The sequence below is a fragment of the Rhopilema esculentum genome, chromosome 4 (genome assembly GCF_057945365.1).
Source record: "Rhopilema esculentum isolate cy_ngs chromosome 4, ASM5794536v1, whole genome shotgun sequence".
Classification (NCBI taxonomy): domain Eukaryota; kingdom Metazoa; phylum Cnidaria; class Scyphozoa; order Rhizostomeae; family Rhizostomatidae; genus Rhopilema; species Rhopilema esculentum.
In genome coordinates, this window is record NC_142818.1 from 2,266,127 (window position 1) to 2,280,812 (window position 14,686).

Sequence of the window (14,686 nt, forward strand, 5' to 3'; positions counted from 1 at the left end):
GGGGCGAGGTCTCCTACTGAACGATTTGGCTATGATAATTTTATTGATCTTGAGAAAGTGTCCGATACCGTTAGTTGTTCTACTTGCTAAGTGGGCATCACGGAGTAGAAGGAAACACTCATAGAATCAGTATGTATGTAACTGCTTCTCATAGAAATCAATACGTATGTCATTGTCAATGAAACAATGAAGATTACCTGTAGTGTCTCTCAGGGATCAGCTCTTGGCCCTTTGCTATTTCTCGTTTTAAACGATGGTTTACCCAATGTGAGAAATTCCACCATAATACATCTGGTAGGAAAAATTTTACTCTTCCTATGTAGCTGAATTTATAAATTTAAAATTTCTGATACTTCTTCACTATCAATCATACCTAATATTGCAATTAAAATAGGTAAAAACATAGCTATAGGCCCGAATTCTTCAAATTTTAGGACTTCTTCCGAATGGAAATCATAGGTCGAAGTGTTACCTATTCAAACCCTCCAATAAGCTGAGGTCCGTTCGAAAAAAAACTGGAAAGATCTATAAAAATACTTTTAAAAGTTACCCTAAATTCCTTCTAACCCTGTTACCAATTTACGATAAAAAAGTTATGTAATTCTGCCGATAGATAAATTTATAACACAAAATACAATGTGCAAAATTATAATACTTTATCTTTTAGCATATGGGGCTATTCTGTTCTCTCATTAATCTTCGGACAACTAGGGAAGTTTCTTTATAAAAAAAGATTGACGAAACTATGCAGTCTAGTCATAATTACACAGCATTTTATGATGCCTTTTCTTTTTCAAACTGAAATCATCGTAGTGGAGGTTTAACATTATACACAAACTAAACTGAAATGAACCAAAACATCAAGTGTGAAGTTTTGAACAAGTCAATAATTAAAACCTGATTGAATATCAGAAGGCACATAAAACAATACTCACGTCACAAACTATAGTTGATGTTGCTTTTGTCTTTTCAATGTTTGTAGTTATGGCCGCATACCACAGTCAGAAACAGAAGGAAGTCGAGACAACCTTATACGCCAGGAAATGCGATTATTAAAGTAGGGAAATGAAACGCCCTGTTGCCATTGCCAAGTGTTCGGTGCATCAGTGGTTGCACTCAATGTTGCAAAATTGTGCAACAGCCATGGCAACAGCCCATATGGTTGAGCATTCGATAATTCTTCGAACTCAATGCCAAAGGCGTGGCATCATTAGATAGACAATCAAGGTTTGGCACCAGACCAGATATACACTTTCTGCATACCTTCCTACCCTATTAGGAATTGTTTTTATCATTTTGGCCAAAATCCCGAAACGGTAATAGGTTTCGTTGGCACAGCGGCCTAAAGGTGACATCATATCGGCAGAGTTTACAGGGGAATTCACTGGATCACAAGCAGATGAGAAAGGCTACAAGAGACAATAACATCAGGACGGCTCTTTAGGTACGAAGTTGCATGAAATCTTATCCTTACTTTGCCTGGTTGAGAAAAACCATTTCGAATCGAAATTTTAACTTCTTCTATTGCAGGGAAATAATGAACGGAGGGTTGAGAGTATGAAATTTCCTTCTAAAGGAAGCGAAATAGCAATTAGTAAAGATTGATGTAGCTTTAGATCAGGCTTAAGGCTCGAAAGACTCAAATTTGTGTCAACAAACAATATGGTAGAAATTTTTTTGTATGAAACTACTCAAAAGCCCCATTGAAGAGCAAAACTGCAGCATTCTCCTAATCCTATAAGATTATTTCCAAATGACGATATAAACTCCTTTAACGCATTTGAAGATTGACTGAATATTCTAAACAACGGAATTGTAAATATAGGCATTAGAAGAAAATTTTCCGGAACTTTTGTGGAAATGCCATACAATCAATTCAATCTTTTTTTCGAGGGTTAAACATCAAGAAAGAATGAAGATTGCAACTATATTCTATCTTTTTGTCTGCTTCACTGTGAGATGTGCAGCTGATCTCAAGCCAGGTTGGGCTGGAGATGCGATCAAGCAGCTTGGAGAATCAAGAATGGATAGCATAGTAGAAACAGGTGCAGATTCATTAATGTCTTTAAAGCTTTAAGTAACTTTCAAGATGTTCCTGGAATGTCAAACTGACCATAAAACGTTTGAAGTAAAACGTGTCTTGCTCAAATTGATCAATTGCCTTAAAAAATAGTGAGATTAAAAAGATGTATTGTTTGTTTTGACAAAACTAGTAGTCTTGAAAAAATTTGTTGTAAGAATTAATGTTTTGATCGTGATTTTAAGTAAATTTCTGACGGTTTTAGATAAAGCCAAATAAAGTAAAAAGATTTAAAGTTCAACTTTTTTGCATTGGAAGAGTTGATAAGGGGTCTGGGGCACACCCCGAACAAATCGTTGGCTTTGATGTGATGGTTCTCTTATCATTTGACAGTGGGCCCTTATGGAGGAAGGGTTGTGATGACCCCAAGACTTAAACTGCTAGAATGTTCCCAAGGCTTCAACAAATCTGTGGCCTTAAATTCTGTGATTTAAACTTAAAGTTCCGTTAAAAAAGTTGCTAGATGGTTATGCAAAAATTCCCTGTCTACAACCCATCTTCATACTTTTATCATTTTTCTCATTTGCAGAATGCCGTGATCATATACCAGTCGAAGCTTGCAGGGTATACGTGGCACTGAAATACTGCCCTTACTCGAAATGCATCGCTAGTTATGGAGCAAAAGCCCGTTATATGTGTAAACAAGTGATTCACGATTTAAAAAGTGTATGTGCAAAGACGTGTGGATACTGCTGAAAAGACATCATCCGAAACACACCATCCGAGACGCTTTAAACCGGATGCCTTTTGTAATATATGCAATTGTTGTGTTAAAACATTTACCAGATTAGATTCATAATATTTCCGACAACTTGCCTGCTTCAATGGTAGAATACTACGCATGCGCATCTATTTGTCAGTTCCCATTTGCTAGGTATAGGTCTGGTGGCACACTGTGGGAACGAATTTGCTATATATAAGATGCTGATAAATTTTCTCTTGGTGTAGTTGCCTTGTAGTTTCTCTTGCTGAAGTGAAAGCTTTCGGTCACATTCTGTGCAGATTCCACCCAGAATCGAAAAAGGCAACCCTCTGCTTGTCATTTGTATTCAGATCAGTCTTCAGTTTTCCAGGTTGAAATGGGCCTAAAAGACTTTCAGACAAGCTTTCAGATTTTCCGACAAAGAGCCTTTTAGGGGGCGACGTGCCCTCCCATGCCCCCCATCTGCATCACCTCTGCTTCAGAGATTCTAATGCATACACAATATAACATTCACTTGCATGTAAATGGCACACTAAGGCTGTTTACTTTCGATTTCTGAAACCGAAAAGCGCCAAGGAAACATTTACAATAAGCGCTTTTCTTGTACCATTTTCGTATGCTTGTAGGCTACAGATAACTCTGATCTTAGAGTTTATCAGCATTTCAGTTTACATTTTAATTATACAAATCAATTGCCACTAAACATGGATGGTCATTCAAATTACGAATGGAAGTAAATTTAGCTTTTGGGATTGCAGCATAGCTCAAAATTAAGCATACCGAAGAATATTAAGGGCTAAAACTCTAAAACTGAACTCACCACAAGTTTTGAATGCTTTTATGGGCTTCACGCGTGCGAATGACAATATCTGCGAGGCACTGAACAGTCCTATCTGTGCGAAGACGTAGCCAACTGCCTTTGAAGACCAGAATATTGAAAATAGGTGTGGGTGAGGGCCATATCACTCCACCAAAGTTTGTGCGTCTTAGGCTAAAATCCTTTTGTTTTCAAGAATTGTCCCAATAATACTATTGTTTTAAAATGAATCTCGTACGCTTTTTGGAAAGAGTTTTACAACCCTCGGGAGTGGAAAAAAGAATCGATCTGAGAGAGTCGAATAAAGCCTCGGAACAAAGCTGGTCCCAAATGCACCTGCTTGAAACGAATAAGCATTCCCAGATGCATGCAATCTGCATCTTTTGTTAGCATTATTGTTACCTATATGTAGCTATGCTGGCAAGGTATTTTGATTCCCTTCTGAAGGAAAGGGTGGCTGTCAGGGAATTGTCTAGTTTCCATACTGCTCGACATGACCTGATAGTCATAAATAAGCATGATTAATAGTCATAAATTAGCATGATTAATTATTTCAAGTGAAGGGTTAGGGTTAGGGTAAGGGTTAGGTTTAGGGTAAACTAATTACGTCATCAGGTCGAGCAGTATGGAAACTAGACAGCTCCGGCTGTCACAGTGTCGAAAATAGATTTTTTTGATCTGTCATTTAACTTAAATCTGGCGTTTTAGCTAGCAACTGCTTATGAAATCACAAAGCATTTATGTTTGTCAGAAATAATGAGGCTCATTCTAGCTCTTAATTTTTGGCAGATTGAATTTTTTTCATCGCTTTCGATTTTGATGCAATGGATGCCAGTTAAAGTAGAGTACATTGAAATGACAAAGGTTACAATGACGTTTGGGGTGGAGGAAAGCTGCAAAATAAGGCCACTATCTTGACAAACAAAGCTAAGTGGTAATATCGTTCAGTAGGGGACAAATAATCCTTTTAGTCTCATACTTAAGAGTTGCCCTATGATGAGGATTCTGTAAGAAAAAATTAGTGATTCCATATGAGTAAAGAGCGCTAGGGTCATCAAAAATTTTGCATGATTTTACAAGATTTAAATTTTCAATCATTACAAAAAACCCTGGCTTTTTGTTGTTATGTGCTCTTCTTATAAATTTCACAAACAAAGGCTAGATTAGGGCATTGACTATGCTTAGGGTGAGTCATTGGGCCCTTCTCATAGCAGTCAAATTTCTTATCACGGCATCCATTGGATCCTTTTATATGTGGAAAAAAATTTCACCGATGCAGACTAGAAGATCACACAAAAGACATTGCTGTTGTTGATACAATCAATGTTCAAGAAACGGCTTTAGACTATGTACAATTTTAATCCTTTTTGCATACAGAAGTTAGACAAACTCAACCAACACCAAGTGTCAATAAATACGTAAAAAATTCAAGAACTAGGCCACGCTTTGCTAAATAATTAAAAACGTTTGTAAAAGGAGACTAATTGTAAAATTTTATAAAACGATTGAATAAGACTTTCAATATGGACTTATATAAGCAAACATTTCGACTATTTCGCCTTGATTAGACACTACTTTAAAGGCATCGTGGCGATCATTTAGCCCCCTCTACTGAACTTCATCGAATGTGTCGGAAACTTCTGGTAAAAAGTTTCTAAAAAAGGCCAAATCACACGTTTTTCAGTTTTTCGTATCCTTATGCTAAAACTTGACGAAAAATCAGACGATGTACCCCCGTCAAAAAGCAGCCGGTCGCCACGACGCCCCTGTCCCATTTTGTAATGAATACCTAACCTCTGATCAAATACTGAAAGATGCGTAAAATGGAAAAACCCCATAAATTGAAACTATAAGTTGCAAAATAAGAAGATCATTTATTGATCAATGATTACTAAGAAGTATGAAGAAGAAAGAACTTATGTTTTGTTACAATCTCGAAAAATTCTAAGATCTCTATGAACATGTAAGTTGTCAGTAAATCCAACACCTATGTTCCAAGAAAAGTATTACAGAATACGGCTTTTGATGTGCTTGAAAAGGAAGCGAGCTAGATATTAAAAATCTAGAGCACAAAACACTAAATCCTAAAAGAAAGTTAGGTATATAAAACGAATTTCTACACCTTAAATGCTAACACATGAAAACAAACAAGAGCTTATGAAACATTCCTTAAAATACAAAAAATTTAAAAAAACCAAAAATCCCATGAACTTATAAGGAGAAGATAGGATAATACCGTTAGATCAATGCTACCTTGCAAGTCAGAGCTTGAGCAAAGAACAAAGAGCTAGGTTCATAGCAAACATAACTTCTGTTACATTTTATACGGGAGTTTATAGGTGACATTTTTGAAACATGAAATTGTGGCCTAATAGGAAATTTGAAATTCACTATCCAATGCTGATGTAAGTCACCAATATCTACTGCCAAAAACATAGCAAAAGCTTCATAATCTCAACAGCCTAAAAATAACAGCCAAAAACGGTTAGTAAACTAAAAATAGGTTAAACTGACTGTGCAATTGAAACATCATGACAGACTACCTGAACCTGAATACCTGAATCACAGAATCAAAGCCCCAAGTTTCCTACCACTATTTGATGAAAGATGTCCCTGAAAAAGTTTGCATTAACATTTAAAAGTTGTCTTAATAACATTTAAAAGTGATCTCTTTTCATTCACAATGCAGATACTAGCATAGTCAAGATGCAAATGCAAGTGGACCAAGTCTAGCCTTTGTGTGGTATAAGGGCTTTCTCTTGGGAATTTTAGTGACAATACCACTCAGAATTCTAAAAAACGAAAATGTTAAAAGTAATTTGAAAAAAGATATGCCTTCGGTATTCCATTAACGTATCATTGATTGCCTTTCTTGGATAAAAAATTGGTGAAGGTATCCATCTCCTAGTCCCTACCACAGAGTACTGGAAGGGCAGATTGCAAGCACTCTGTTGCAGTTTTGCTTTCTCTTCATGGAAGGAGTCACAAAACTATAGAAACAGCTGGTCAGCTGCAATATGAGAGGAAACAATCATTTGGTATTGTCACGTTTTCAGTTGCACCTTGCTATGTTAGTGGTTGCACTGTCTTAAGAATTGTGTAAATATCAAGATGTAAATAATGTGTCATATCAGCTCATACACCAATATCAAATCTTATGGAAATTCAAAGCAGTTCCCAGTCAAAAATTGGCATGTAACTTGCCACCTCAGCCAGGATATGCAGCATTAACGTCTGTAAGTCCAATGAATTCTTCTTGATTTCTTTTTCGTGGACGATAAATAAAAACATAGTTGGTCTTGTGTTTTTCCTTTCCAGTCCAAAAAAACTGTACAATCATACTCACAAGAAAAAGTGCTGGCCAAATCCCCATGATGACAAAACTGTACCAGCAAAGTGGTGCTACTTTTGAATAAAAAATCTTCTGCTCAGAATACTTTAGCAAGAAAAGGCCCTCTACAAAATAATCGAGACCACCTGCAACCATTGTCGAGCCTAACAGTGCAGTTGATATGATTAGCATGACTCTTCTCCACCAGAGTGTGAAAAACACTTGAACAAGACCAACAGATGCTATGATGACACATGGCACTGCAATCGAGTGAAGCAGATCGAATGTTGTGTATAAAAGTGTGACAGCAAAGCCCAAAGATAATCCAGCAAACAGAGCTGTTACAAAATAGCCAATGTAGAGAACAGTGGTGGTGAATAGGCTGAAAAAGAGCCCCGCTGCTACTGAAACAAGGAGTAATATTGTGCCAGAAAAGTTGGCTTCACTTACACAGATTAAATATGTGAGAATTCCAGAGCCAATGAGACCAACCAAAAAGAAAGCAACTCTCCGTTTTCTATACCCTAGAAAAAAATTAAAGAATTTTTTTTACCTGCTGTAAAAATCAGATAATTTAGCATTATGAAAGGGAAGAGCAAATAACATTTTTGTAACTTAAAGGCAGTGTGTCACGCCATTCATTGGTTTACCAAAACAAAGAATCAAACTTCTATTTCAGTGAGTTTTATTGTTTGATAAAGGAGGTCACTTACTTGCTATTGATCAGTTGTACTAATTTTTTCGCCCTTCTCTAATTTCAAGGAATCTTAAAATTCATTACACAATAGTGAATGAAATGAGCAGTGTGGCATACTTCCTGTAAATCACAAGCTTTTTATAAGGTTTTTTATTGTTTTTGTGCAAACCTTTCCAGTTTCTGATTGTCCATTAATTATTTTGAAGTATTGTTGTAGTAAATTTTTCCCTTATAATTACTACTTTAAAGATGGCATGGAAAAGCAAAAACAAAGCTTACTTGTGTACTTTACTTCTCAAAATAGAAACATTTGACAATAACTTAACATGTGTAGAAAATCCAAATGTGGATCAAAAGAAACATGAGAGGAAAATTGACTTGCAAAAACATCAGTAGCAGTCTGATTCTCAGATTTTTGGCTTAAGAATCAAAGTCTCACAAAATGTTACTGTGCTTAGCAGAAATCACTTCTGTGCATCTAGCATTTAAATGCACCATGCGCCATCAGTCAACGGTTTAGAGTTGACAATAGGCTTTGTGACACATTTATTGTTGAGAAATCATTGGGAATTAGCTTTATGCTGCAGATTGGATACGTGACATCTTGTCCAAACAGGGGAAATTTAAATGACCATCAAAATGCCTAGGGGAAATCTTGATTATAAAATTGTAAAATTCTAGGCACGTTCCATAATTGTAGAAATATTGGTTGACTTTCTAATCTAAAGGTCTCATGAAATGCTAATAAAATAATAGAAATTCTCAAGTCAAGTACCTTAAGTACATAAAATAGATCACATCTTTGAGAATTATTCCATCTTAGGATTGTTTGTAGTAATTGGCATGTGCCTTGTTTGATAAACAAATTTAAAGAACGCTTGGTTTACATGTTGATAAAAGCATGTGCCATTTTGTTTGTTGCTCAAATAAAATTAAGGACACAATCGCTGCAAATTTTCCCTTTTTGTCATTAACTACATTTTGTTTAAACTCCACAATGCTATTTTTGTTGATAAAACCATTGTCATTCTAAAGTAATTTTCTGTTAAAAGTAGTTTTTTGAAAATTTACCGGTCTTTGCGCAATTAAATCTTACTTTATGTTATTTTAAACAATTTTTTATCCTACCCAATGCATATGAAAAAAGTCTTGCAGAAAACTTTCACAAAACAGTTTGTGCTCCAAAGCCCCAAAAAAATTTTAGGGAGGTCTGCTTGTTTGAAACATTACATCATGACTAAGGCAACATGCAAGAAAAATTACAGCATGAAGAAATATATGGTAATACTGACAACAAAAGAGGTCATTAAGAAACAAACAAAACTCGGTATATCTTCTGTCAAGCACAATAAAAAGAAAAACCAATTGCAAAATTTGCCTTTGCAATAAAACTGTTTTGGTAACCTGCTTCTATTCAATTTTAAGACAAATAAGTGCTTAAATTTGCAAGCGCACTCAAGAGCTGCATTAAATATTAATAAATTATTTTCATTGTAATGAGCAGATATCTGTTTTTCTCTGACAAGATATAGAACAGGTGTATCTGTCACACATTCCTGTTATGTTGACAGGTGAAAATATGAGTCAAGCTACATCAATTAAGAAAACATAATTAATCTTCACCTAGTATTTTGAGCTCATATTTACTGTCCTGTCACAGTACAAATTAGTTTATCATAAATGAGTTCTTTTTTATATTGAGATAAAGAGGTTGGATTTAAAAGAAAGTGTGTCGATTAATAATTCACCTCACCAGTAACCATTGCTGGTAAAAGTTCCTGGAATCTTTACCAGGGTACAAAACCATACAAAATCTGATAATTTTCTGCAAAATTGGCTTTGAAGTCAATAACATCAACTTAGGGCCAGTAAATTTATTATACAGCTACTTTAGACTGACAATTTGATTCTGTTTTTTTCTTCAAATTTTTTGAAAATGTTTTCTCATCTATTTATACCACGTTATTGGTATTCTTAATTCTTTTAATGACAAGAGAAACTTGTTTCTTACAGTTGATTTCCTCTTAAGAGGAGCATAACATTTTGTGGTTGTTCTTGTTAATTTATCAACAGAATGGTTTCCTCCTCCAAAATACTACTGAAGCACAAAATTGCTCTTTGGGACAAAGTAATAAATAACATAAGAGAAAACAATGTAGGGAGTTTCAACCAGAAAATTGCTCACCATCCAACATCATCATTTGCATACCAAACATACCAAATCACAGACATCGTCTATCGTTTCCTGGACATCTTTTATCTTACATGAACTTTCAATAAATAACTTTAAATAGAAATGTGTCTACAGTTCTTTCAGGACTTTCCTGGAGTTGAACTGGAAGTTGAGTGGGAAGCCTACAGAGTTCACCCTAGGACAACATCGCCTAGTAAAGAAAAACTTTTGAGAAGAGTGCGACCATTATAGTTGGCCAGTATCCAAGGTTCAATTATAATCGAGTTTCCTTATGTAATGTAACAAGATGTTGGGAAAGAAAACATAAGACCGGAAACTGCTTCCCTTTATTTTAAAAATATGTCCGGGAATGAAAGCACCAATAAAATTCAATATATTGTTTGGAAAATGTAAATTCTGACTACCTATAGAACATAACGGACCATATGGTTTCAACATGTTGGTTTTAAAATAATCTCCAGTTAAACTTAAATTCAATTACAGGGCCCTGACTCAATTTTCGTAATCGCGATAACAGCCAAAAAGATATAACTCTGATTCTATTCTGCACTGGACAGTATCAGCAGCTCTCAAGCCTAAATTCTTATCGACGGTCAACTCACCTTGAACAATTTTATGGGACCCATAAGTAGGCCTAGCACACATGTCAGCAAAAAATTGAAAATAGCTGATAAATGTTTACATCTACTGAAAATAACAAAAAAAGTAAGTAAATAAAAATAAAAACAATTACCTATTGTCAATATAAACAGTCCGCTCAGAATAAACACACCGGCAACAGCAACCTGGGGTATGGTAAAAGTGAACTTCCAATCTTCGCAAGAGAAACTAAATTCGTTGTTTAATGACACGTTTGTAACACCGGATATGTTGTGTGGTCTTGAATTATTACTTTGGCTGCTATTATTCCACGATTTCACAAAGTCAAATTTCCACAGAGTCAAAAATAGCAATGCCCAAGTATGACCTGCATTTTCCATCTCAAAATTGAATTGACCGGCCTAGCCTGAACAAAGCCAGTCTCACCGATAAACTTGATTGCCTTTCCTTTCGGTATGATATATATGTTGACTGAATCTACTTTATACGGTCTATGCAGGCAAAGCAGTCCAAAAAAATATTCACTTTTTATGTAAAGAAATTTTCTGCCACCATACTTCGCCGTGTTTCTCTCCGAGATCCAACCAAAAAATGTTCAACTGTTTTCAAGCTGGCTGCTTAGCATAATGACGTCATGGTCAACAGGGAGACCCAACTTGTAAATGGACGCGACAGCCGCTTATCCATGACCTTTGGCTAGGTCTATCTGGAGACAAATTAAAAATCAACAGACATTGAATTCTAATAGTGGCTAATGAGAACCCACGTTAATCGAAATAAATGACTTTAAACTCAAAATTTCAAAAAGAAACGGGTGATTTTCCCTGTAAAGAAATACCAGGAAATCCTTATTGAATTCCCTCTCGATCTATAACCTCTCAGCATAGAATAAGCCCCCCCCCCCCCTTCATAAGCTCTTCATTTGTAACAAAGCCTCCCCAATAGCTCGTACAGCACAGAAAGTAAAGAACAACACAAGAACGTAGAAGTAAATTGAGATTTTGCTGTTCTCTTGTGAAAGATTTTTAACTCTACCGTGTGCTTAATAATAAAACTTGCCCAATTTGCCTTTCATTTTCCTGTAAGACTGCGAGACTGGCACAAATAGGGATATGTAGTAGGTCTTTCTGTAACAGCGAGTCCGTCTTCGAGCATCATTGCTGAGGTTGGTGTCAGTGATAACAAGCCTCACCTCTCGAAAACCTCGCAAAGCAGAACAACGTTTTCCTGACAGGGATGGCATTATGCTTTTTAGACAACTTATAACATAAGCTCCGCTCTCCTTGAACCCTTCATTTGGCCCGAAACTACATTTTATCTTCAAGTGCTTATAGAAAAATAATTCAAAACACTTGTGATGTATGACGATCACCATCACCTATGTCTTTTCCTGTACGAAGCTATTTTTTCCCTTGAAAGCCTCTAATTATGCATATATCAAATATCCCTAAAAACCTCGTTTCTGTTCGTGTCATTAGTGCATCTTTGCAAGACATAGTCATGTTGACCAGGGTTCTTGTTCATTTCAGAGCAACTTTAAAATAAAAGTGGCAGCGAAATTTAAGTAATAATTGCCATACCTTCTTAACATATTTCAGCCTGCCTACAAGGGCGTGGTCGAGCCAATGAAGAGTTTCTTGATTCCATGTCATCTCCTAGATTGCTAGTAGGCATCACCGTTGAACTTTGCCCCAAGGACTTAGAATCTCTCGACGGTCCTGCAAGTAGCCTTAATTTTTGTAAGGAAACTTGAAATATGGTTTCAAAATGAAAGTTGCATGGTAAATTTGCGGTGTTGCAGTTAGGCTTTAATATTTCGTGCCTTTTTGGGAAGGAAAATTTCATTTAAGCAATAATTTTAGCGCGACATTCTATTTATTTGGTCCTTCTAAATGAAATTTACATTTTTACTTTTTGCACCGTTTAAGGACATCCCCTTATAAGGGCGCATGTGCTATTATGGTTGTATGTGACAGGCTGCATGTAACATTAAAAGCTGGAAACCACAAAACTACAAAAATGCAGCATTGTGACAACTTTAGAAGCCCTGTGGCCTTCTTAACCAAAATCTAGGACGGTCCACCTTGAACACTAGGGATCATCTCTGCAAGAATCCACTATTGAAAGAAATGGAAATTAGAAACATAAGCCAATTTAGGAACGTCGTTGTAAGCATGACCATGGTCGGCATTAAAGTAAACAGGCCATCGCAAATTTTATATATTAACAAGCGATTGAAACGACTTTCGTGTTGTTATCTTTTAAGAAACACCAGCTCTGGTTGCCCGTTTATTATCCGGATGCTTTGTGGGTAGAGACTACCATATATTTTAGATAATTGAGGAAATTGTTGCCCGATTTAGAGCGAGCTTAACGCGATACATATGTGAAGCATAACAGATAAAAGCAAGGACAATATTAAGTCAAAAAGAGCCCCAAGATAGCATCCTTGGGTTTAGTTGGAGACTGGACTGTTGCTGGTTTAAGTAAAACAGGATGGGTGGTTGGTGCACGCCCTCAAACGCGGCATAAAACGTACCGCAGCCTCATGAATCCGGTATTGGCTCAAAAAATATTTCTATGACTAGTTTAGAACTATTTTGAGACTGAATAACTGAGACTCTAGCACCAGGGTACACAAAACGTAGAAGAAGATGAAGCATCACCAGTCTTAAAAATATGGGGAGGCTGTCCAAAAACGTTTGTCAGGCCAAGCCTTGTTACAATGCAGAAACACGCAAATTTAAAATAATAAAAAATCAAAAAAGCTTCTTCTCCCCAATAAAGCCGGCACACAATTTTTTGAAAATCTAGAAAACTCCATTTTGTATTCTTAGAAAATACCCGAGCTTAACATTGAAAGAATGTATTGTTAACATGTTAACACATTCAAAAAGAGTTAACAACTAAGTCTTCCAATTTAATAACACTTTATTCTTATATTCTATCATAAAAGAGTTCTTAAGGTACATATTACCTTAATAGCAGAAAAAAAATACATTTAAAATGAATTCGTTCTATTTGGGATTCTAACGTAAATCATCAATTTAAAGACAAGTAGGGAGCAATCAAAACGTGAATTTTCAAGAATGGCCACCAGTCGGTCTTATCCGATCCCACAAACATATGCTGATGTTGCTGGCGGCATGGATTAGCCATTGTACAAATGGCGAAGTGCTTTCTGTACAAATGGGAGTTTTTTGTACCAATGGGGGACTTTTTGTGTACCAATAGCAAAGTACTTTTGTACCAATGACGAGGTGCCTTTTGTCCAAATGGCGAAGTGCTTTTTGTACAAATAGCAGTTTTTGTACCAATGGGGAACTTTTTTTGTACCAGTGGCAAAGTACTTTTGTACCAATGACGAGGTGCCTTTTGTCCAAATGGCGAAGTGCTTTTTGTACAATGGCAGTTTCTGTACCAATGGGGAACTTTTTTTGTACCAATGGCAAAGTATTTTGTACCAATGGCGAGGTGCCTTTTGTCCAAAAGTGCATTTTGTACCAATTGAAAAGTGCTTTTTGTACCAATTGTGAGGTGCTGTCTGTGCAAATGGCGAAGTGTTTTTTAGACTAATGAACAAAAAAAAAGACGGAGCAGCACCAAGCAAATAACCGTTTACAGTTGCTCCGTCTCCCAACTTTATCCATAAGTCACACCTTGCCTATGTTTCATCTTTAGGGGAAAAAACAGTCAGTGGGAAACGTTTCTCACTCAACAATTGTTGCCCAACCTTTCCATGAATTATGCATCATCTACAAGCATATTCACTCCAGAGAAAAGGCTTCCCCAACCATCTGATTACCATTACCTTTGCTTAGCACTGAACTGGCTGTTTCGCTTTTCTTGAAAGAGATTTTAGGTTATATTTTATAGGTATACAAACATGGGGAACATTCTAGAGATAAGGACGGATAAAAGTATTACATGCTAGCATCTCTGAAATCGATTGATTTCATAAAATAACGACTTTGTCAACAAAGGTCAGCAATTTAAGTAAGAAGAACATAATAAGTAGACAAGACCTACAATATCTATCATCGTATAGTTAAGGGAGAAAAAAATTGGATATCATAATACACTTTGATCTAATTTATACATTTCATTCGCTTTCGGTTCACAAAAGATGCACACCGGCAATGAATGCATTTGACAGAGAAGCCGAAGGTTATGTTTGAAGTTGTTGATTGAACCGTGATCAATAGAAACAGCTCGAGTTAGTCACAGTTTATTGTAATGAAAAGAAACCTATAATTCGCTTTTT

The 14,686-nt window shown here is 36.1% G+C and overlaps 1 protein-coding gene and 2 long non-coding RNA genes across 5 annotated transcripts in view; 1 reads left to right on the forward strand and 2 right to left on the reverse strand.

Moving 5' to 3' along the window:
- Window positions 1–1,186, reverse strand: part of LOC148960300 (uncharacterized) — a 58,918-nt gene extending 57,732 nt beyond the window's left edge. The window contains exons 1-2 of one of the 2 annotated variants that reach the window (XR_016145193.1): window positions 936–1,186; window positions 198–291 (exon numbers count right to left, since the gene is read on the reverse strand). This is a non-coding gene — a long non-coding RNA (uncharacterized LOC148960300). The remainder of the gene's footprint in view (window positions 1–197; window positions 292–935) is intronic. The other variant, XR_016145194.1, reaches the window with a different exon arrangement.
- A 110-nt stretch (window positions 1,187–1,296) lies between these two features.
- LOC135690735 (uncharacterized) lies at window positions 1,297–2,891 on the forward strand. The gene is made up of 3 exons (XR_010516692.2): window positions 1,297–1,444; window positions 1,894–2,045; window positions 2,610–2,891. It is a non-coding gene; the product is annotated as an uncharacterized LOC135690735 (long non-coding RNA).
- A 2,015-nt stretch (window positions 2,892–4,906) lies between these two features.
- On the reverse strand, window positions 4,907–11,063 carry LOC135690732 (transmembrane protein 198). 2 transcript variants are annotated; one of them, XM_065208374.2, is made up of 2 exons: window positions 10,556–11,063; window positions 4,907–7,455 (listed from the first exon to the last, which is right to left on the reverse strand). In XM_065208374.2, exons 1-2 carry the CDS (start codon window positions 10,800–10,802, stop codon window positions 6,809–6,811), a joined length of 894 nt encoding a protein of 297 aa, XP_065064446.2. In that variant the 5' UTR covers window positions 10,803–11,063; the 3' UTR covers window positions 4,907–6,808. The 2 variants fall into 2 exon arrangements, with proteins under 2 accessions (XP_065064446.2, XP_065064448.2); XM_065208376.2 differs by lacking the exon at window positions 10,556–11,063 and adding an exon at window positions 9,814–10,548.
- Window positions 11,064–14,686: the final 3,623 nt, after the last annotated feature.

Coding starts and splice junctions, on each gene's coding strand:
- LOC135690732 (XM_065208374.2), bottom strand. CDS start 10,802: ATGGAAAATGCAGGTCATACTTGGGCATTGCTATTTTTGACTCTGTGG. Junction 7,456..10,555: donor ACTGTTTATATTGACAATAG/GTAATTGTTTTT, acceptor ATTTTTTTCTAG/GGTATAGAAAACGGAGAGTT.